General features: G+C 38.5%; 2 protein-coding genes across 2 annotated transcripts; one reads left to right on the forward strand and one right to left on the reverse strand.

Annotated features, from left to right (window-relative positions):
* Positions 1-2,599: 2,599 nt before the first annotated feature.
* On the reverse strand, positions 2,600-11,073 carry ANKRA2 (ankyrin repeat family A member 2). Its single transcript, XM_069880247.1, has 9 exons — positions 10,882-11,073; positions 9,529-9,934; positions 7,332-7,490; positions 6,012-6,077; positions 5,263-5,360; positions 4,973-5,098; positions 4,543-4,609; positions 4,373-4,453; positions 2,600-3,369 (listed from the first exon to the last, which is right to left on the reverse strand). The coding sequence occupies exons 1-9, from the start codon at positions 11,038-11,040 to the stop codon at positions 3,314-3,316; spliced, it is 1,218 nt and encodes a 405-aa protein (XP_069736348.1). The 5' UTR covers positions 11,041-11,073; the 3' UTR covers positions 2,600-3,313.
* Positions 11,074-11,252: 179 nt separating this feature from the next.
* Positions 11,253-21,161, forward strand: UTP15 (UTP15 small subunit processome component). Its single transcript, XM_069881140.1, has 12 exons — positions 11,253-11,381; positions 11,833-11,925; positions 12,011-12,195; positions 13,242-13,420; positions 14,195-14,320; positions 14,945-15,080; positions 16,227-16,311; positions 18,593-18,742; positions 18,884-18,985; positions 19,189-19,322; positions 19,823-19,881; positions 20,377-21,161. Exons 1-12 carry the CDS (start codon positions 11,292-11,294, stop codon positions 20,598-20,600), a joined length of 1,563 nt encoding a protein of 520 aa, XP_069737241.1. The 5' UTR covers positions 11,253-11,291; the 3' UTR covers positions 20,601-21,161.
* Positions 21,162-22,162: the final 1,001 nt, after the last annotated feature.

Consider the following 22,162-nt stretch of genomic DNA (forward strand, 5'->3'; position numbering starts at 1 on the left):
AAATCAACTTTTACCAGTATATACAAAGCAAACTGAATACTGAGAGGTATTTGCATCAAGAGAAACAAAAATTCATCATAGTGCCTCAGAGAAACACGAAGTATGTGGAGTGATACATGCTGTTAATATTGTGTAGTAAACAGTTGTCTGTTTTCTTGACAGTGACTTTTTCAATTAGTAAAGCTTTTTCTTTGCATATTTTTTTTTCTCATCCCAGTTTGCTAATTCTGTGTTTCTCAGGGTGTCTGAATCATAGTGTATGAAGTACTGCTGGGTGTTCTCTGCAGGGCCCACACAAGAGCCACCGAAAACTTCAATTCTGTGTTCATTGCTTTAGCAGCGCGGTATTATGCTATAGAAAGGGCTCCTGATTCAGGAAAGAGCTTCTGAAAGACGATCATCTTCACCTTTGTACTTGCTTCTGTGGGATGTGTGGGATGCCTGACAATTGCTTTAAACTCTATAGCAAAAAGTGGAAGTAATTCTGCATTTTGCTGCCTTAATCTATGTTCCTCTATTGCAATATATTCCCGTATAATTAAAAGATGCATTTTCCAGGATACACTTTCAGGTGATAGTTAATAATTAGTCAGTTTATTTCCTGTATATTAACGCTGACTGAAGGTCATGACAAACTACAAAGCACATTATTAAAGGTTCATCATTTAGCTCAAATACTTTCCTGTAAAAGAAATAATACAGAATAAGGAAATTCTATACCTTATGAATGCTTACATAGCATGTCTATACATAAATTAATGGGCAATGGCTCAGGTTATGATATTTCAAGAAAATGCAGTTTGCATTTTATTTGCATTGCTTTTCAACAATATGGAAGTTCAACTTCTGTTTTTACAACGGCCATTAAATTTCAGTATTTGTAATACGCAACTTTACAGTAATTAAAATTACTTACCATAGGATATTTTTCTGAATTTTTATTATGGAACAATTTCCCTTTCTTGCTTCCAAGGCATATCAGATTTAGAGTTTCTTTCATCTGATTTAATTATGTGTGACACAGTAAAACTGGTGTAAAGCCTACATAAAAACACAAGTGTCAAAGCCTTGGAGACAGGTAAGAGTCACTTAAATGCATCATGGAGTTCACCAGCACTTGCAGGATTCAGTTACATTTTCTTGCTTCATGTCCCTTAAGGTTAATTCTGTTTCAGATTTCAGCTTCATGAAAGAAATAGGTGTCTGGACTGGCTCTCACACAACCAACCTTTCAGAGGTTTATTCTGACCCAATTTACACTTTCTATCCACCTCAGTTTTTTCAGCACAGTCAGAAAAAAATGGCCAGAAATTCACGTTTAGTTGATGTAGGTTTGGAATTTTTTTTCCCTGACATTTTCCTGTACTGTATATCCATTCACTTTGAAATAACGAAGTTAGCACTTTGACCTGGCTCTGTCTCAAAGAACTTGGATGGATTATTCCCCAGCCTTCTAGTACCTTTAGTCAAGATCACATTGCACGCACTTTAAATAGTATTGGATTTCCTTTGTATGTGGAATCATTTTCAAACTGAAAAATTAAACATGGTTTAGACACTATATTAGGAATACTGTAACATACCATGTTACTCATGTTTTGTGAACTCTATATGGAGAATATATTGGAGACTGGGATCATTACCCACCCACTGGAGAAGAAAGGCAGGGATTAGGGTGGTCTTTGTGTGTGAATAGATGTCAGACCTCTAGTGGATAGGGTGGAGAAATGCTTATGGAAACACATGAACACATGGAGACAACTGCATGTACTGTTAAGGGAGAAGTTTCTGAAACTTCCCTTTCAAAAGCCTATCTATTATTTGTGCAAAACCATTACATATCCCATCACTCAGTCTAGTTTTGATTAAGTGCAGAGGTACCAGAAAATCAGCCACCATTGCCTGGTGTTTCAAGGAATTTAAAAATCATAATTGCTGTCCTAACTAAACATCCTGCCAAACTGAGGGACAAGAGGCTGGAGAGCAGCCCCACAGAAAGCAATCTGGCAGTTAGGGTTGACAGCGAGCTGAATACAAGTCGGCAGAGGCCCAACCATGTCCTGGCATGTGTCAGTTGAGGGGTGCACTCTACACAGCACTGGTGCAGCCTCACCTGGAGTACTGTCTGCAGTTTGGGGCCCTTCACTATGAAAAGAACATTAAACTATTTAGATAGTGTCCAGGGGAGGGCAACCAAGACTGGGAAGCACCTTGAGGACAAGACTTACGAGGAGTGGCTAAGGTTACTTGGTTAGCTTAGCTTGGAGGCGGCTGAGGGGTGCCCTCATGGCAGACTACAGCCTCCTCAAGGCAGGGTAGCACTGGAGGAGGTGCTGATCTGCTCTCTGGTAATCAGCAACAGGGCTGGAATGAGGATGAGTCAGAGGAAGTCTAGACAGGGCATCGGGAAAAGGTCCCTCATGGAAAAGATGGCAGCTGGTCATTGGAAAAAGCTCTTGAGGGAAGCAGTCACAGGACTGCTGTGGGAGTTCAAGGAGTGGCTCATATAGTTTAGCTTTAGGCAGTCCCGTGAAGAATTGGGAGTTGGACCCTCCTTTTGGGTCCCTTCCAACTCATGATTCTATGATCCAAAGAACCACACTTTGGTTGAAAAAACCTGGAATGCAGTAGGCTCTGGTTTCTCTCCTTATACAGCTCTTCTCTGCTTTCAGCCACTGCATGGAGGATATTAAAGAGCTAGGAATTCTGGACTTGCAATTAGTCTTCCTTATACCAAAGACATTTCTGTCTAGGACACTGTGGCCTAGTTGTTTCAGGACTACAAGAGGAAGGCAGAAACAAGTGAGAAGAAATCAAGTAGGAATTAAACCACCATTGTTCAATTTATTACCAATTTTGTAAAAATTTTACAAAGCCAAAAGCTGACATAGTAATATTAACTAAGGATCATGAAAACAATCACACACAGTGCACATTTTGGTATTACTAACAGTGAAGACATCTATCTTCTATGGTGATATACCTCAATATGGAAAATTTCTTCCTGTAAGCATCTATTGATGATGTGATGATACCCACTGCAGTACATGTAAACATTTAAATAGTCAAACCTGGTTTTATTTACAAAGTTTTTCATGCATGACCACTGATATTTTCTTCTAAATTTATATAAAATACATTTAAGAAAAAGATGACAGCACATTGGAAGACTATTAAAAAAACTTAACTAAAACCAGCAAATAGTTGAACTGAGGTAAAGTTACAAAAAACCCAACCCTTGTCACTGATTACAGGGCTAAAAAGCAGTTCAAATCTCCAAGCCAAAAAGTGACAACTGCAGAAGAGCCAACCATTATTCCTTGATATTTTGAAGTAGCCTTAATAAATGAGACTCAATAACCTGTTGAACTAAAGCAGAGAAAAGCAGATTAATCAGTATTCCATATTTTTCCACATTTTTAGGGTCATACTACTTTTTTCCTGGCAGATGCCAGCTTGTCCCGTACAATGGTTTAATAAAAACCAGACAGGAATAAATTCACTCTGGGAAGAAAGTTTGCATTCCTTCAGAAAATGGACACCTCATATAATGCAAAAACAATACACGCAGTAAGGCAGATGATGAGTTTTGGAGGTGATGACTTGTTCTCTGGTTTAAATAAACAGATAGCATAAGAAAGCACATTTTTAAGCCTCTAATGGGAAGAAGGCAAAAATGTTCATTAGAAATTACTTCCGTGGAACGTTTCAAGATTGAACTCTCAGAGTAGTCCTACGTCTAGGTATCTGTGAAGTTACTGCCTACCCCACACCCCTCTCTCCCTCCCTATAAGCACAGGGCTCTCCTTAGAGCTACACAGACAGTGCTGGGCTTCTCTTTGCATGCAGTTCATTCCCATAATGGCAGACATTTCACAGCTTTCAAAATGAAGGCAACATGAAGGAAAAAAAAAAAAGAGTCCCTTCTTTGCCTCAGTTTCCCAGAATGTGGTATGGTAGCCTGATTAACTGATCCGGGCACTATTACTGTCTACCTCCAAGATGAAGAGCTAGAGCTAGTCTGACAGCAGAAGAAGGTTTTGCGAACTACATCACATCATGCCAATCAGCAGAGTTCCAGGGTTGGGGAAGCAGCTCAGCTCCCCTTGTCTGGATCATGGCTGCATCAGCCCTAGACACCATTATTAATGCCCACAGATGCGGATTCAGGTCAGACACATTTTCTCACTAGGGACCAGGCTTTCTGAGACAGGAATGGCAACTCCTATCCATTTTGGGCTGATACATTTAGGTGTGTTAGGATTTGTATAGTAGAGATCTTCTGCAAAACCTCTACTAGGCCACTGCGGCAGCTACATAAACAAGGAGCAGAAAAAAAAAAAACTGAAGTATTTATATTTTCAGTACTCACCACTCCGATAGCCCAAGGCTACAGCCAAATCCATGGAATTATAGCCAGCATCTGTTTCAATAGTCGGATCAGCACCACTTTCTGTGCAAAACACAAGAAGAAACTCATATTTCTGGCAGTGAAAACCGACAGTTCATTATTACTAAATTCAGTTTGGACAATCTGCTTACCAAGGAGAATTTTTACACATTTCACATGGTTCCCATGTACTGCATACAGCAGAGGTGTGCCTCCGTTCTGCAAAAGCAGAGAAGAGCCTTACACATTTAATGACTGAACAGTCTGCAACTGCAATTCCTTAACACACCAGTGTACTTCTGTGTATCACTAAGAGACAGGTTTTACAAAAATGATGTTTTTCACAATTTCTATCTTTTCTGATCTACTGTTTTAGACTGTTCTTCTACAAGGACTCAGCATTAGTCTCATTCTCTTTTTACAAGAAGTCAAGTGGGGCCAACTTCTATTATCCTGTGGAAGTTTTGAAACTCTCAGGTATTTCAGAGGAGGTAGAACAATTTTAAAACCCAAGCCAATACTGTGCCCCATTTCAAATTTCTGACCAAATCATCCTCTGATATAAATTTAAGCTAGACTTACCCAGTCATACTCATTGACATCAACTCCACAGTCGAGCAGCATTTTGACAATATCTGTGTATCCTTTACTGCAAGCCAGTGAGAGGGCACTTTCTCGCCCTTTCCCCAAAATCTGAGGATCGGCACCCTGAAATAATAATTAAAAGATCCAATTAACCACATCTTTTTTTATTGTGAGGTTTTACACAGAACTTAACTAAAAAATTTAGAATTGAATAGAGCATTGACAAATTTACAAAAGCAAACTGAACTAAAAGGTAAACTACTTGAAAATTGTGTTTTTTTCCTTACATTCTGGAGGAGAAACTCCACAACTGCTATCTGCCCATGAGCTGCAGCCCACATCAGAGGGGTAAATCCTTCTTCATCCTTATGATTGATTACATTTTCTGTTTAAACAAAAATATGCAACTTAGTACTCCCTTTCACTAATGCACTGTATAATCTGGTGAAATGCATTGACATATCCATGGTGAATGGACTGATGTACCAGTGTGTCCTAGAAATTTCTTATGTAGAGTTGAAATTTTGTGTATTATGGACACACAAAAGTCCCACTGAAGACTATCACACAACTCCAGAAGAGTAGCACGATTACAATGCAGGTGTGAACCACAGCTTAAACTACCAACATATAGCTCTATATGTTGATTGATTACATAGAATCAGAAAGCCACCATTAAGAGAAATGTGGTTTAAATTACAAAGATAATAATAAAAAACAATAGCTTTTCCAATGGAACTAATAGAACATTTCATGGATCACCCCATACAGCTAGAGAGCAGCAGGAGGAAGTGATCCACCTACAATTCCTATTAATGCTAACATTTAATTTAATACCCAAATAATAGCAATGACTGAATAGAATACTAATGTGAAATAATAGTCCACACCTGCAAAGAACAGACACCTCAAATATCATTCAATTTGTACAAGAATTGAGAATTTTTTTAATACAGCTTTGGGGAAAAAGTCAAGCGCAACAGGGTATAAATGCCCCGAACAAAAAAGGAAGGCACTTAATCTCCCTCTGTCTCACCTTGTTCAATACGTGTGGCCAGATATGACATTTCTCCCTGAGCAGCCAGCTGATGAACTGATAAAGCTGCAAAAAGGGAAGCAAAAGCATGTGTTACACGCACCAGTTATAATTCTGCTGTATTTGGAACTGGGCATAACAAGCACCTTGGTTTAAGCAGTACAGAACTTGAATTAGAGAGGGTACATAGTTTTCACTTTATACTCTGAACTAGAATACCTATCTTAAAAACTGAAAAGCATCCAAAGCGTTTCATAGGTTTAGGTAATTTTTTAACCAATGAATAAATCATAGTAGAAAGCAAAGATACAGTACTTCCTACGCTGACTCTTTACAGGCAACATGGTCTCCTCTCCACTGCTTGGTCAGCAACCCAAAAATCACTCTAAAAACATTTATGAAATGAAAATAAGCATATTTTGATAAATTAAGGCTGTGTAATTTAAAAATGACATCTAAGGAGACCTGTCATGCTGCCCAATAAGGCCCATAGCATGGGTTTCACTTATGGATCTATACAGAACACGACATCTATGGGGGAAGAAAAATATCACAGTTCTTAATTTTTATTTTATTATTATTTTTAATAAAAAGTACCAAACATTAAAAGTAGAATAATTCCTAAGAGATTATGAAGAAAAAAAAAATCTCTAAACCCACACTAAACTCTGCAATTTGGACCAGGTCTAAAAGGTGCTCAGAAAGTAATATATAATAAATTATCCACATGATATAATCACAGAATTAGCTAATGATCACATAAAATGTAAATGCTCACTTTCCTCTTCCTATTCACTATATGGTATTTTGATTATTTTTTTCCAGAAAGACTGTTTTCAGAGGCCTTTGCTACAGCTCCAGATTAATTATTCCATGCAAACAGTCTTTTTTTAAACATTGGACATATAATGTATAGATGAAATAATCTATAGATATAGTAAATTACTGATAATTAATTTATAAAGAAAATGCTTGAGAATTAACAACCCCCCACAGTTAATACTGCCTTTTCGATTTTCAAGATCTGTGATGATCATGACATTTGCAGTAGTATGTAGCACTTACCAATCATCTGTAGGAAGTACATTAACTTAAAGCTTAGAAAGGATCAGAAAAATCTGGAAATCCTTTCTGGAAAATATGCTTCAGACACGAATTCAATACAGCAGGTGGATTATTATTTTATGGTTAGAACCATTTGAAAAGACAAGACTATCTCAATGATTTCTTCCTGTATTAAAATTCATTACAACAAACAGTCAAGCATCTAACATACAGTTCATAAAGTAATTATTACCAGTAAGGCAGAAAGATACTTACAGTTTACAAGCAGAGGTGTTGTAGAGACTTCATTTCCTCTGTGCTTGTTAGTTAGCGTAGTTGACTGCTTTATTGGTGAGAAATGCTTAGTAGTGGATGGAGTATAAACATGTCTTACTTGAATTCCAGGGGAAGGAGAAGCGTGGATGTTGCATTCGGCTATATTAAACAGAGAGAACAGGCAGAACTTTAAAATTACTAAAAATTAAAAGCAAGCTACAGATTCTAAATCAAACTAGGAAGCACCAGCATCACAAGATCCTTAAAACTCATGTGAAGGAAGGTTTGTTACATGTACTTTTTCCACTGTGTATTGTGAGAGTTGAATAAATGGTTGCACTCATTTCTAGCATAAAACAATGCTGCTACTCTATATGTTAGTGTGGCATTATGTCACCCACAGGCAAGCTGGTGTCTAAAACAGGTAAGACGTTGTCTAGATTTTCAACATGCCTGGCACGGATTTATCATGTGGGACAGCTCCACTCAGCCTGTCTTAGCCTTACTAACACCCTCCAGTGCAATAACACAAGGCAGCTCTGGTCAGCCACGCAGTAACTCATCCCATTGCCTACTCTCTAACCAGTCCACTGTGTGGGTGGAGATGACCCTCACTAATTTTCTTCACCAGGAGTTTTTCCACTCCTGTTGGATAAAACTGTAACTGCATTATATGTACCTTATGAATACTAATCCAGCAGGAAGAGAGATAACTAACTACTGCTCCACACTACGTGACATAAAATGCAACAGCAGGTCACCGCTTATAAATTTAGTAAGTCTTTCAGTGTTCCTGTGCTCATTTGTACTAACTTTCCTAGTTTTCTATCAGTATCCAATGACATTTCATTACAGAACATGAATACACTATCCTGGCTTCTAACTCTCAAAAGCAGCTTTTGGTTTTGAGAAGTAGTTGAGAAGCCAAATAATTTTTAAGAAGTTAACTGATTAAATACTGCCTGGAAAGACATATTGAAGGATTAAACTCCATTACTGGCTAAATTGATTTGACAGCAGTGTGCACTAGTAATTAAGCTAATGAATGTGCACACTGAATTTACACCACAAAGAACTTCATGATCACAAACCCCCGCACAAATCTAGGGGAAGAAGCAATTAAAAGAAATAAAAGGTAACAGGATGAAGTTAGAATTACATTTTGTTTGCCAATCAAACAGCTACAGCTGATATGAACAAATTAAAAGACCTACCAGGGATTTTTGACCTGCGGTCCCTGGATCCGCAGGGCTACTTCTAAGGGGTTCACAAATGTTACCTAAGAAAAACAACCCTATCGCTGATGGGTCTATCTTTGCTGTTCAGGTCTGCATCTCCACTAGTAAGCACTTAGGGCCTGCAATCAAAAAAATTTGAAAATTACAATGGCTGAACTGCAGCCAAACAATACAAATCAGAAAAACTATCAAAACCCACAATAGGTCTGTGCACTTGTTACAGGAAATGGGTAAAATTCAATCTCACGAAAAAATACATCACAATCTGTGAAATAGGACAGTGAACACTGGAAACCACAATTGTTAAAGGGAAAATGATTCAAGTCCTACTCTTGTTCTCTATCAACATGCTCAGCCATAAAAAAACATGGATCAGTTCTGGTGAAGGTGCCCAGCAAAGGCTGGAGATTAGCTGCAGAGATCCAGAACTGAAGCAACATTCACTGTGAAGCAGCATGAAGCTGAGTTGGCAAGCCATTGCTACCACAACTATAGGCTTTGTACGGCCATATTAATAAAACAGTCAACCATGTGACCTGTTATTTTGTTGTGATACCAGTGAAAAGATAAAATAAGCTGCAGAAAGCTACTGAAGCTCAAATGACCATATGGTGCTTTCTGTAGGATTTTGTGGAGATGCACACATCCCATAGTGTGTAGCATGTTATAGGGCATGCAAGACAAGAAGTAATCTCGTTTTCATAACCTGCACCAGCTCTTACTAAATTAGAGACTTTTTATGCCACTACTTTTTAGATTAAAAAAAAAAACAAACGTGATTTAAAAAAAATAATATTGGGGAAATTATGTGTACATTAATAATCTGTTAAGCATGAAGAACAAATCTTAGAATACTATTACTGATTAACACACATATAGGGTAGAAGCTTTTTTAAAGCCACAACAGCTTAACATGTTGACACAGTCCACAGATGACAATTTGTACCATAAAGTTCAACCTTTAAATAAGACAGATGCCACTTCAAGGTCAGAGTTAACTTGGTCTTGAATGTTTTTACTGTCCTCCTCATTCAAAGATTTCACAAATCGCGAGCAGACATTCATATCAAATCTGTTGGGCAAAATGAATTTCATTCCCATGGCGACACTCTGCGCTGGGCCTTCCTCTGCGCTGGAGTCAAGCTGATGCTCCACTTTGATGTCCGGCATGGGCAGAAGGCTGTAGCTACTGGGACATTCTTCTACAATCAGCTGTGCCCCAGCATCTAAGTTTGTTGAAGATGCCATTGTCTCAGTCATATTAGCAAGTTTTATGGAAAAAGTTTCTTCATAGTTTCTAGCCAAGGACAGTTTCAGCCAACCCAACTGTGTCTGAAGAGGTCTGGATCTTTGAACAACCTGCAACTGAACACACGTAACATAGGTTAGTGACATTCTAACATAAATAAAAATACACCAAACTTGGCTTCATTTACACTTATGGCATTTGGATTTGACAGGCAAAACCGTGGTTAAGTATCAGTCTTACAAGCTGTCCCAAGCTACTCCATTTAAATTTTATCATATGGATATTTATGCCAAATTCCATAATGAAACCAATAGGAGTTTCATCTGACATTTCAGAACGTCAGCCTGACTGCAATAAAAAAACACACCACAACGAACCATGTTTATACAAGGAACAATATAAAACGACGACTCCATTGCCTAAGAATATTAGATTTGAAGGAAAAATTAAAGTGAGTTTATATTTCTTTGCACTCTAAGTCTTTAGCTGAGTGCCTTTAATAGCCTCTACCAAATGTGCAGGAAGATGCCAAATCCGCTTTCAGATTGAACCAACCGCAAAACATTCTAGAGTATCAGGGCCTTTCTGACAGCATAGCAGTGATACCGTGAAAAACAGTGTTTGAAATAAAACATTCTACCAGAGGAACACTAGAATCACAGAATAGTTTGGGTTGGAAGGAATCTTAAAGATCATCTAGTTCCAACAGGGGGCCATGGGCAGGGACACCTCCCACCAGCCCAGGCTGCCCAAGGCCCCATCCAACCTGGTCTTGAGCACCTCCAGAGATGGGGCAGCCACAGCTTCCCTGGGCAGCCTGTGCCAGCGCCTCACCACTCTCATCGTTAAGATATTCCCCCGTATGTCTAGTCTAAATCTGCTCCTTTCCAGTTTACAGCCACTGCCCCTAGTCCTATCACTACAGGCCTTTGCTAACAGTCCCTTCTCAGCTTTCTCGCAGCCCCCTTCAATAACTGGAAGGTACTTTCAAAGTTACTCAGACGAAACCTTACTCTGCCTTAGCTTAAATAAAAAACATTCCACTTTCTGTAACAGTAACTACTTCTTGGATCAGCGGGAAGCTCAGCGTCGGGCCGGTCTCCACGGCACCGCCCGGCGAGCGGAGCAGCCCGGCAGCCCCCGGCACTCGGAGCCGCCCCCTCCAGGACGAAGGCCCCGACGGCGAGGCGCTGCACGGGCGCTGCGGAGCCGCCGAGGCCATCTGGGAGCCGCCGAGGCCACCTGGGCCCCGCCGGGCCCTCCGCGCCGCCTCACCTCGCCGCCTCCGCCGCCAGAAACACGGAAGCAACGCCCCTCGGCTGCGCCGGGGCGGAAGTGACGTCCAATCCCCGCGTTAGCAAGTGGCAAGGGACGGGCGCGCCCTGATGACGTATGAGCGCGCCGCCGCTCTGGTAGCCCACGTGGGGCTCTCACCGTAGCCGCGCAGCCGTTGGTCTTCCCGGAGGCTCCGCTATGGCTACCTACAAGCCGGTGGTGGTGCAGGCGTGCCCCAAGCTCGGGGAGAGGATCACGCAGGACACGGTGTACTGGCGGGGGTACAAGGTGCGAGGCAGGGCTCTGTGGTGGGGGGGAGGAACCCGCTCCCTTTTCCGCTCTCCCCCAATGGTTTGTTCCCCCCCCATTAGCTCCACCACCTCAATTGGTTGCCCCCCCCCAATTGGTTGCCTTCCCAACCCCCCCGGCTCCCTTCCCCGCCCCCCCCAAGTTGGTTCCTTTCCCCCCCTCCAATTGGCTCCCTTCCTCCCCCACCTTGGCTCCCTTGCCCCTCCCCCATTGGTTGCCTTCACCCAGTTGCTTGGCCTCCCTCCCCCAGTTCTTCCCCCCCAGTTTTATTTAATTATAATTAAATTTATTTATTTGTTTATAATTAAAAAATATCTTGGCTCTAAATGGAATTTGAGCTCATCGAAGGAAGAGAACTGTTCATTTTGCTGGTTTTGGTTTCTGTTACATGCTTATGAGCATTTAGTGATCTTTCTTGCAATTCTTTTAGACACCTGTTCAGATAAAGGAATTTGGTGCTATAAACAAAATAGATTTCTCACCGGTTTCTCCATATAATTATGCTGTCACAGCCTCCTCGAGGGTAAGTGGCTTTCTGATGTTTTTATGTTCTTGTACCTCAGCTGATACCAGATGAGCAAACTTTTTGTGTTCTTGTTTTTTGTTAGATTCACATTTATGGTCGGTACTCTCAGGAGCCAGTAAAAACCTTTTCTCGCTTCAAAGATGCTGCTTATTGTGCCACATACAGAGATGATGGCAATCTGCTTGTTGCTGGCAGTGAGGAAGGTAGCATTCGCCTCTTTGACATTAGTGGAAAAGCACCACTGAGACAATTTGATGGTCATTCCAAGTAAGAGAATGTTGTTTTTTTTCTATATGTTGCTTACAACTGTCTCACGTAGATCTTACTGAAAAGTAGGTTTTTAAATTTAATTCAGAATTGGAGTGACTTATTTTTTAAAAAAAAGAATTGAGTACAGGGAAGAATAAATACGTTTTCTAATTCAGGTAGGTGGCTGTTAACATGCTGTGTAGACAGGTCTTTTGACTGCTTGATGTTGTTAAGCAAGTTTTCTTTCATGCTGGCAGGAAAAGAGTTCTGAAAAATAGGTAAATAATGCCAGTGAGGAGATATGCCGCGAAGAGGAGGAATCCTTTAAAGAAATGTAACAGAATAAGTGTGTGGTGGTGGGGTGTGTTTGGGGTGGGGAAGTAATTAGTAGTTCTGATGTACCAGTGAGAAGAACATGATGCTAATTCTTAAATTAAACAGATTGCTGTTCTGTGTAAGACCAATAGACTGTCTATAGAACGACAACAACTTTTTCTCAGGAAAGCACACTGGCACACCTTAAGAGTATTACTGTTTGATGTCTGTAGTTGTAGATTGGGTATTATCTTATGTCTTAACCACTAGGCTAACTGTAGTAAGTTATAGGGTAGCTGTGTTTTTTGTCAAAGTCATTCTCTGTTGGGTTGTTATGATGATAATACAGATTTAAGCGGTGATTTTAAAGGACAAGAAGAACATCCAACTCTGTCATATTTAATGCTCGCTATTTTAATTTATTTTCTAAAGGATAGTGCTAATAGACAGACCTCTAAGTAACAAATGCAGAATTTACAGCTTTTCAGTAAGCATCAGTAGACCTGTCAGACCTTTAAGGCAGATCATATCAATCCTTAGGTAAGCATCTGTCAGCATGACCTTTTTTTGGCTAGAAATATAAAAATGAAAGTGTTTTTAACCTCTAATGTGAGGCTTTGTAACTTCCAACAGTAAATACTTTGCTCTCTTAGTTAAAGGAAATATTTTAATAAGCTCTTCGTACAGACTGAATGTTCTAAAAACAAATGCATCTTTTAACTCTTGATGTTACGGACTTTGTTTTCTAGAGCTGTTCATGTAGTGGGCTTCCTGTCTGACAAATACAGAATATTTTCTGGTGGTGATGATTATTCATCAAGTCTGTGGGATATTCCAAGTGCTACAGAAATTGTCTCTTACAATGAACATACTGACTATGTGAGATGTGGCTGTGCAAGTAAAGTGAATGCAGATGTCTTTATAACAGGTTTGACTTTCTCTTTTATATATGCCTCTTTTGGATTGAATTGAAGAAAAACGAAAAAAAAAGTTTTTAATACAGGAGGATCTTGTTTATTCTATCTGTCTTCCTACTCAGTGCATGCTTTGTTGTTCCCTTGTTGCATGCTTTTTAAGCTTGGCACTGATGTTTGTAGGGAGACTTGAGCAAAATAGTTTTAACATCTCTTTGGTTTAGCTTGTTGGGGTTGCTGAAGCTGTTCTGACTGGTTTTTGAATGTTTAAAGAAGATCCTGTGAATGTATCCATTAGTTTGGATTGACTGAAGTGTTCTATCGGGTTTCTGGAGGAGGACACTGGTTCCATTGCAGCTTGTACAGCCCAGACTGGCAGACTCAAAAATAAAAGGTTGTGTGAGGAGTTAAGTGAAACCAGTAGCTTTTGGTTTTCTTAGCAGTAGGTCTCTATTCTGTGGTAAGTTGGTATGGAAAACCTAGAATTCCTTACTTGAAGAGAAACTAGATTTCATCAGGTTGCCTGATACTTATTGTTATAAATACACTTGATTAATGGAAGGGAAATAAAATTAAGACTTAAATTAGTTTTAAGGCCTGACATTGCTAGAGTTAGAATTAGAAGACTTGTCACCTGAAGGCTGTAAATTAACCAAGGTTAATCACAAGAGTTTAAATGTATGGTCTGAAACTGGTTCCACTTGGCAGGAGCTCTTTTAGATTGTAGGATGTGGCTCTTTCAATTCCTGAAATGATGAAACTGAAGCTATTTGTGGTGTTGTTTGCAGGTTCCTATGATCACACTGTGAAACTATTTGATGCACGAACAAAAAGTAGTGTCATGACAGTAGAACATGGCCAGCCTGTGGAGAGCGTACTGCTGTTCCCTTCTGGTGGGCTTCTGGTATCTGCAGGTACTTCAGTGAAATCAAATTTCAACTCTGTGGTCCTAATTTGAGAAAAATTTCAGCTGCTTCTTTTTTTGTGTGTTAATGAAGTGGTAACTTATACAACAGCTGCATTTCTCAAAGAAAGATCTTGAGAAGTTTGTGTTGAGCTGGAGGGTGAAGGTTAGGAGTCATTTTACCTCCGGTTGGATTTTCTTGTGGTTGGTCTGAAAAAAACCACCACCAAACTATTGCATTTTTAGTGATAAGATACAGACTTTAATTAGCCCAGTGCTGAAGTGAAGGAATCAGCATACTTAAGTTCTGAAAAAAACCGAGACTATATCTTTCTCATAATGATTGGTAAGGGTTTTTTAGTCTTGCCATTGCATCTGAAGGCATATAACACAGTGGTATCTGGATTATTTTTGGTAAGGATTCTGTTAACTCATTCAGCTGTGCCTGCATAATAGCCTGAAAAAGTGCTCTTGTAGTGTGCCTTGTCCCAGGAGACAGTCAAAATGGATGAGTACAGTGAGTGGTACAGGAAGCTCTGTGTTAGGAAGGAGGAGGCACTGTATCACTGTGAAAACTTCACAAGAGAAAAGTAAATGTGTCCATATGTCAAACTGTTCTGTGTGCTTCTCACAGGAGGTCGATACGTCAAAGTCTGGGATGTACTAAAAGGAGGACAATTACTAGTTTCACTTAAAAATCACCATAAAACTGTAACTTGTTTATGCCTGAACAGCTCTGGACAAAGGTTATTGTCAGGATCCCTGGACAGGTTAGTATAATTTGTGGCTTTGTTGTCATTTAAATTCTTAGGACTTTTTTTCTTTGAAAATTATTACACATCAGTATGAATCTGGATTTTTGGGGCGCTTAAAAAACTTTTAATTGTTACAGTTATAACTTGTTAGAAAACATGTCTTGGGGCCAACATACATACTATGGTACACATTAACCATTTCTTGTTATTATCCCGAATGTGCATAAAGGTTACATTTGCCATTTGAGAATGTGTGTGTGCAACTGAACAAACATTAGTTTTTCTGACTCTCTAAACTGACCTTTACAGTCTCCGTGAAATAATTATTCTTAACTTTACTTTAATACAGTTTAAGTAACTGAAAATGTATTAGTGTTTATCTTTAAAGAGCCTGGGCTTTGCATCTCTCTCTGCTGTTGCTTTTTGTACCCAGGGTGCACAGGTGAAATATACCCTTCCTTTTTTGTTTTGTTTGGGTTGAGTTGCTGAGTACTGATACTCTATTTGTTGTTTCTGGGATACTAAAAATGTGAAGCAGTCTGAAATACCAGTGCTCTGTCCTATTCCTCCCTCTTCCCCTCCTGCACTTCTTGGGCTTCCTCAGGCTTTATGATTACAAACTATAAGCTGAAGGATCATACCAGCTATGCAGCTGTTTGTCATTCACTCTTCACAACACTGAAGTTCATACCTGTTGTAAGATAATGTTTTGTTTTCCCATTTTTTAAGTATTTTCTTCCTTCAATCAAATCATTAAAGAACAACAGCCTGATAAAAAAATATCTGTGGATTTACTTAAAAAAATTGTCAATCGATCTTACACTTAAAATTATAGAACAGATTTGAAGAAATACTAACTTCGTGTTTCCTAATAAGCGGATAGTCACTACATCTACCTTCAATTTCTTCTTCTGTCTTTTCCCCATTTTCATCCTTTTTTTTTTGGAGGGGTGAGGGTAATACTTTGTTGACTTTTGTTTATCTTTTAACAGAACATTTCTGTTGCAGTGGAGGTAAGTAGTTACTAAGAAGTCTGAAGAATGCTTTCTATGAACATTGTTTCCTTAAATGATTTCTAGAAGTTGGGAGAGATGAAATTCCTGCCAGTTGTTTACAGTAACACATTAGTAATGAGGTTTTAATCGTTACTCTCTTGTATAGGCATGTGAAGATTTACAGTACTACTTCCTATAGAGTAGTACACAGCTTTAACTATGCGACATCCATCCTCAGTCTTGCGTTGTCAGTAAGTACATTAGAAATCTTTATTGGCAAGGTTATTACTGGTACTGTTTAAGTTCATTGAAGTAGTTTTTGCTTTCATTGCTATTGGGCATTTCAGAAGAATGCTGTTCATGTGAAATATGATTACTGAATATATTCCTTCTGAGTAAGAAATGTATTAAGAGGTTTTAAACATAATACTTTTGGATGCCAGATGTCACCTTACTAGTTCTGTACAAAACAATGCATTTATCAAGGACAGCGTATATCACAGGGAAAGTATTCTGTGTAGAAGGGAAGTCCTTTGACTGTAAGAAGATTCTACATGTGTTTTGCCTTTCAGAAACCTTGTGACTCCCCTTGTGTGGCAGTGATGAAAGGAAAAAAATGTAGTTCATTTGTTGAAAAATTTAGAATAGGGTGAGCTTGTCTTGAAAATTTTTGATGTAGGGTTGGTCTGAGAAAGAAAAGAGGAGGGGGCATGAGGTATAATCATAAAGAAACTTCTTTGCCAACGCATATGTCTTGGTGTCTTGCAAAGAGAAAGCAGAACCTCATTTCTCTGAAGTATTTGAGTTCCAATGGATAAGTTATCTACTGGCCAGAAATGTGGAAGCTAGTACCACTTTATCAAACGATGATGTTGTCATGTGGTCACTCTTTTATGTAGCCTCTGAAGGGCACATAAAAGGGTCGGTGAGTGATCTTTACAGCTTTCGCTATTTTACTATTGTCCTCCTCTTCTGGAAACTAGGGGACAGTGTGTGTGAAAGGGATATCTTCCTTTCTTCATTTCCTATATTGTTCCCTAAATGAGTTTAGAATTATTTTGCTTGTGGTGAAGAATACAGAACAAAAAAAAAACCAAAACCCCATACCTTTTAAGCCTCTACAGCAGCTGCAAAACGTGCAATACTTGTAGTCTAGCATCTCGAGCTGTGTGTGTATCTTCTGAAAGATAATCTTTTGTTTCTTTTTGACTAAAACCCCCAAGTTTTAAATGGTTATATGAGAACTTAAGATGGTCTCTGCTTGTTTGAACCAATGGCTGGTCTAACTCCAGGTGCTGCTTCCAACTCTAGCCATAAGTAGATGCCCTGTTTTTACTTTTCCCTGCTTAAGTGTGTATCATAACTTTCCTGATATTCTCCCAAACCCCAAACTAATTTTTAGATGAGATATTAGCTCATCAGACTGTATTATCTGCATCATTTAAAGAATTTCTCTTACATAAACCTGCTTGGTTTTTCCTTGAGCTTGGACAAACTTTTAACCTTCACTAGATTCCTTGAAAAGGAGTTCAGCATTTCTGCTACTTGTTGTGTGAAGTACTGCCTCTTTCTGTTCCGTTTGAAGCTCTGTTAGCTTATTTGATGCTTCTAAATGAGACGTTGACCAGCTGATCTCCATCCATGCTTGTTGTAATTCTGTAGGTTTTTATTATATTCCCCTTCTCAATTGTCTTTTTTTCCATACTGAAGAGTTCTGTCTCAATTCAAGCCAATCTTTGACCCTTCTGGGTTTTTTTTCATTCTTTTATTCTGAATCTGCTAACATTTTTTGAGAATGTATTGAGTTGTATGGGATTTAAGATATGTGTAAACAATGGATGTATTCAGTGGCATAATGTCTTTGTTTTTTTTCTTCTGTAGTTATTTCTAATACCTCTAATTTGTTTGTGGTTTTTTTTTTCCCCTTACCAACAGTTGAACATATTCAGCTCATGTTTAATGTTTTCATAGAATTATTTGTTAATAGTAACAGGTCAGAACTCACTGTTTTATTTGTGAAGTCGATGTTTTTCTCCAGTGCATCATTTAAAATTATAACTTAGCATGAAATATATGCAACCCTTGTTTTGTAGGTGAAATTTATACCAGTATTTTGACCAGTATTTTGAACAATTTCCCCTTGTTTCTCAAAATCCTGCTGCTCCATGATAGCTTTCTCATTGGTGGTGTTGATATCTGCTGTATGGCAGGTAACAGCCAAAGGCAGTTGTAGATCAAAAAAAAACCAACCTCAACCTGTCATAGATTATACTTATGCTTCACTAGTCAGGCTGTGGTCCCTCTAGGTATCCATTATTAAATGCATAATGTTGCTTACAGTTATAGCCTTGGCGATGTCCCTCTTTTGAACAAGGTGTTTAACCTTGGGACCTCATAGACATGCCTTCCAACTTAAGTAATTCTGTGATTAGAGCCTTACCATGAAACATAAAATTTAAAAATGTCCATGGGACAGCATGCATCATCAAATAAAATGCTAGGTTCCTAACTGTGTGGTTTTTTTCATTTTAGCCTGAAGATGAAACCTTAGTTGTAGGCATGACCAATGGGGTGCTAAACATTAAACACAGAAAACCTGAAGAAAGGAATGAAGACTCTCAAAAGAAGAGACGGCCAGCATACAGAACCCATATCAAAGGGAAGACTTACATGCCAAAACAGGTACGGGGAGGAAAAATGTGTACTGAAGCACTCTTCAAAATTGAAGAAAGGGAAGGGAGGGAAGATAGGAAGGCATACAAGCTTGTTCATGGTAATCCTTTGTGTCTGTCTGTCCTAATTTGATATTGTTTTTCAATCTAGGAAGATTTCTGTGTCAGTAAACCTGTAAAACGTGTTTTGAGGAAATACGACAGGCTGCTGAAGAGCTTTCAGTCTTCCAAGGCTCTTGATGCAGTACTGGAGGTAAGGCATTGGTTTTTGTCTCATTAGACTGGTGTGCTGTGATTTGATGTGGAATTTTTCTGTATGAGAAACCAAATCTGTTTCAGGGTGTAACTAGACAGGAATCAAACTTCTGTGGGTTCCATTTTGGTTTTGATGATACCAACCCTGTTTTGTGTGTAAAGATGTTCCTTTGGTACTAAGCTCTTCTTATGTATGTCCAGCCACCCATCCGACTTTATACTCCTGAAGTTACGGTTGCGGTCATGCAGGAGCTACATCGCAGAGGAACACTGAGGAGTGCGCTTGCAGGCCGAGACGAGAAGCAAATTAATCTCCTTCTTACCTTTGTGGCAAGGTATTATTTTAACCTGAGTTCTCTCTGACTACTGTAAGTTCTCTATTTTTTAATAGCCTTTGCCACAGAGCCTCAAAACATCATAGATGGAGCACTGGTACTCCTGAAATGTCACATCCCTTCTGCTTTCTGATATCAAGGTCTGGGATTTAACTCAGTACTTAACTAGTTTACTTGCTAGCATCAAAAAAGATTCTAATAGTATGACAGAGGATATTTTGCATTACTAGCCATTTTACCCTTAGTTTTTTATTTTATGTGTCCTCAATGACATTTGTATCTTCATGCGCTTGAGACTTTTGCCAGTCCTCCAACTCCTACTGCCTTGCTGAAAGGAGGAGTGTAAATACCACATAGCTTTTTTGACTCATGTCTTAAGCTGCTCTTGTGTGACATTTCTTCATGAAGAAAAAATTGTCTATACCTGTATGAACATGCTGCTTTTTGGTGGGAGGAGTGCATTTTACAAAACCAGTTCAATTGGTCTTCTAATTTTGCAGACGGGTGATTGAGCCTAGATTTACTCCTGTACTAGTGACTGTTGCAGATATGATTACTGGTAAGTACAAACAAAAGATTCTCAAGCCATATAGTTATCTAGGAAATAAGGTAAAAAGTGCAGCATTTTAAAGAAACCAAAGCTTTATGGGTTTGTTTATAAGCATGAAGTCAATGTCAAGAGAATGATCCAAAAAGAATTATTGCCAGATATCGTCAATCACAGTCAGTATCTGATTTGCACCAGATGCAGGAAGTGCCTCATTGTCTCTAAGTATCTTTGATACTTCATGTTTCTATAGTTGCATTGTACAAGTGACTTTTGCTTCTCCAATGAGGTAAAAATAGTATTTGAGGTCGTAAAAACTTCTGTTTCTGTTAGTTTCACTTACTGTTATTGTGAGTACATACCAATAGTTAACATGGTTAAAGTTGTCTTATTTGTCCACAGTGTTGGACTCAATGCCATATTCCTTAAATGCATCTCAAACTAGCTGATGTAATTTTAATGTTTGTATAGATATGTGGATTCTTAAGTAATTTTTTTTCTTTACAGACATTTATCAGCCTGTGTTTGGGCAGTCAGCGATTGTTGACAGACAATTCCTGAGACTTAAGGAAGCCATAGGAAAAGAGATTGACTATCAAGAGGAACTACTAGAAGTTTTGGGAATGATGGATACTCTGTTTGCTACCTTTACTAGGAAAAGAGATACTTGTCTAGATGAGAACAAAAGTAATGGTCTTACAGATACTATTGAAACAAATAAAAATAACTGACTGACAACCATGGCAGTGAATTGTCACAAAAAAATAACGTGGACATGAAATACATCAGCTGTTTTCCTGCAACTTTTTATAATAGTGACTTTCAGAATACCCCTCTATGTTGAAGTTCTGTCTTCCAAACTGTGTTTTTGAGTAGGCAGAATTACTAAAGACAGAGAAAGGACTTTTTCAAAATCTTCCATGCAATATTTTTTAAATAATTGAATTTTAAAGTTTTAATCTAAAGTTATATAACTTTTAAAGATTGTTTTGTGCATCCAGTACTAAGTCATTATTTGATTTAGAGAAACAGTCAACAATTTTCAGTTTTATTTACCAGATAATAATTAAGGTTTGTCTGATTTTAATGTGTCATTATCCTTATTTAAGGTTAGTATTCCATCTCGTGTATTGAGATGCAGGAAGAAAGTAATGTATGCTTTTGATTAAACTTGACTGCATTGTGTTTTCTCTCCCTGCTCCATCTGCATTTCAGATGTCAGTGAATTCGTAAGAAATGATAAAGACTTGGGAAAAAAAGTGCGTGTTTTGTTTTGTTCTGTTTTATTTAATGTCATAAAAGAAATATGCATATTGAAAAATGTGTTAGTTTCATTTTTTAAAGAATTTAGAAAATAGTTTATTTTTACTTCTAAATGTAAATGAATTAAAATTAATATGGTGAGTAAGTAAACTGCACACCAATGTGAAACTCCTCAGTTAAGTAAAAGAACTCGATTTTTGTGTAATGATCTCACTTTCAATGTACAGTAGATGCAATTGGAGTCTATGTTGTTATCAGTATATATTTCAGTACTGGGATAATGGTTTTTTTTTAGCTTCAAGCAGTACTGGAGAAGCTGGTATACTTTGAAAGACAAGTGTGCCAAATACTGCTTAACATATGTAGGTTGACAGAGTAGAACTTTATCCGTAACCTGTTTTCTGTGACTTATGTTTTGTCTCAGGCCTGGTGTTTATTTGAGTGATAATGTGAATTTCTTGCAAAACGAATTTGCTCAAGCGTGGCACTGGGTATCAGTGGTAGAAATAACTTGAACAATTTTGCAACTGCTACCTAAAATGTTAACAATCTTAGACTGAAAAGTATGGAGCAGTACCTGGTCTGCCCTGAAATTAATAGGAGAAATGTGTTCCTGGCTACAGTGATTTGCTGATTTTGAAGACTTAAAATGATAATAAGTAATAAGGAGCAAGTTCATAGTTTCCTTGCACTTTGCTGTTTTTATTTTATTTCTGCTAATAGACACGAATTTTCTTTTGTCTTTTAGGAAATCTATGTGTTGCTTTTAATTGTGTGAACTTATCAGGCAGTATCTCTTAAAAGAAAACACAAAATGTGGTTTTTAGGGAAGAAAGGCCCTTCCTGCAGCTGACGTATTCCATGCCTGGTTAACTCTAAGCAGTCTGAGGAGGTGACTTGAGTTGGAGTTGAAACACTTGAAGATGTTTTTCTTGGCTGCCTATTGTTCCATGGCTTAAGAACCACTAACCTTAGCATCAAATGTAATCTTAAATCTTACTGACAATATTTATGTCTATGGTATTCATTC

This window comes from Phaenicophaeus curvirostris, chromosome Z (genome assembly GCF_032191515.1).
Source record: "Phaenicophaeus curvirostris isolate KB17595 chromosome Z, BPBGC_Pcur_1.0, whole genome shotgun sequence".
Lineage (NCBI taxonomy): Eukaryota > Metazoa > Chordata > Aves > Cuculiformes > Cuculidae > Phaenicophaeus > Phaenicophaeus curvirostris.

Excerpts from the sequence above, each read along its gene's own strand:
- ANKRA2 (XM_069880247.1), bottom strand. The coding sequence starts at position 11,040 with ATGGCCTCGGCGGCTCCGCAGCGCCCGTGCAGCGCCTCGCCGTCGGGG. Across the intron at positions 5,361-6,011 it reads GGCCACACGTATTGAACAAG|AAAATGTAATCAATCATAAG; the intron begins GTGAGACAGAGG and ends TTGTTTAAACAG. Across the intron at positions 4,610-4,972 it reads ATGTCAATGAGTATGACTGG|AACGGAGGCACACCTCTGCT; the intron begins GTAAGTCTAGCT and ends CTGCTTTTGCAG.
- UTP15 (XM_069881140.1), top strand. The coding sequence starts at position 11,292 with ATGGCTACCTACAAGCCGGTGGTGGTGCAGGCGTGCCCCAAGCTCGGG. Across the intron at positions 11,926-12,010 it reads CTGTCACAGCCTCCTCGAGG|ATTCACATTTATGGTCGGTA; the intron begins GTAAGTGGCTTT and ends GTTTTTTGTTAG. Across the intron at positions 15,081-16,226 it reads TTGTCAGGATCCCTGGACAG|GCATGTGAAGATTTACAGTA; the intron begins GTTAGTATAATT and ends TCTCTTGTATAG.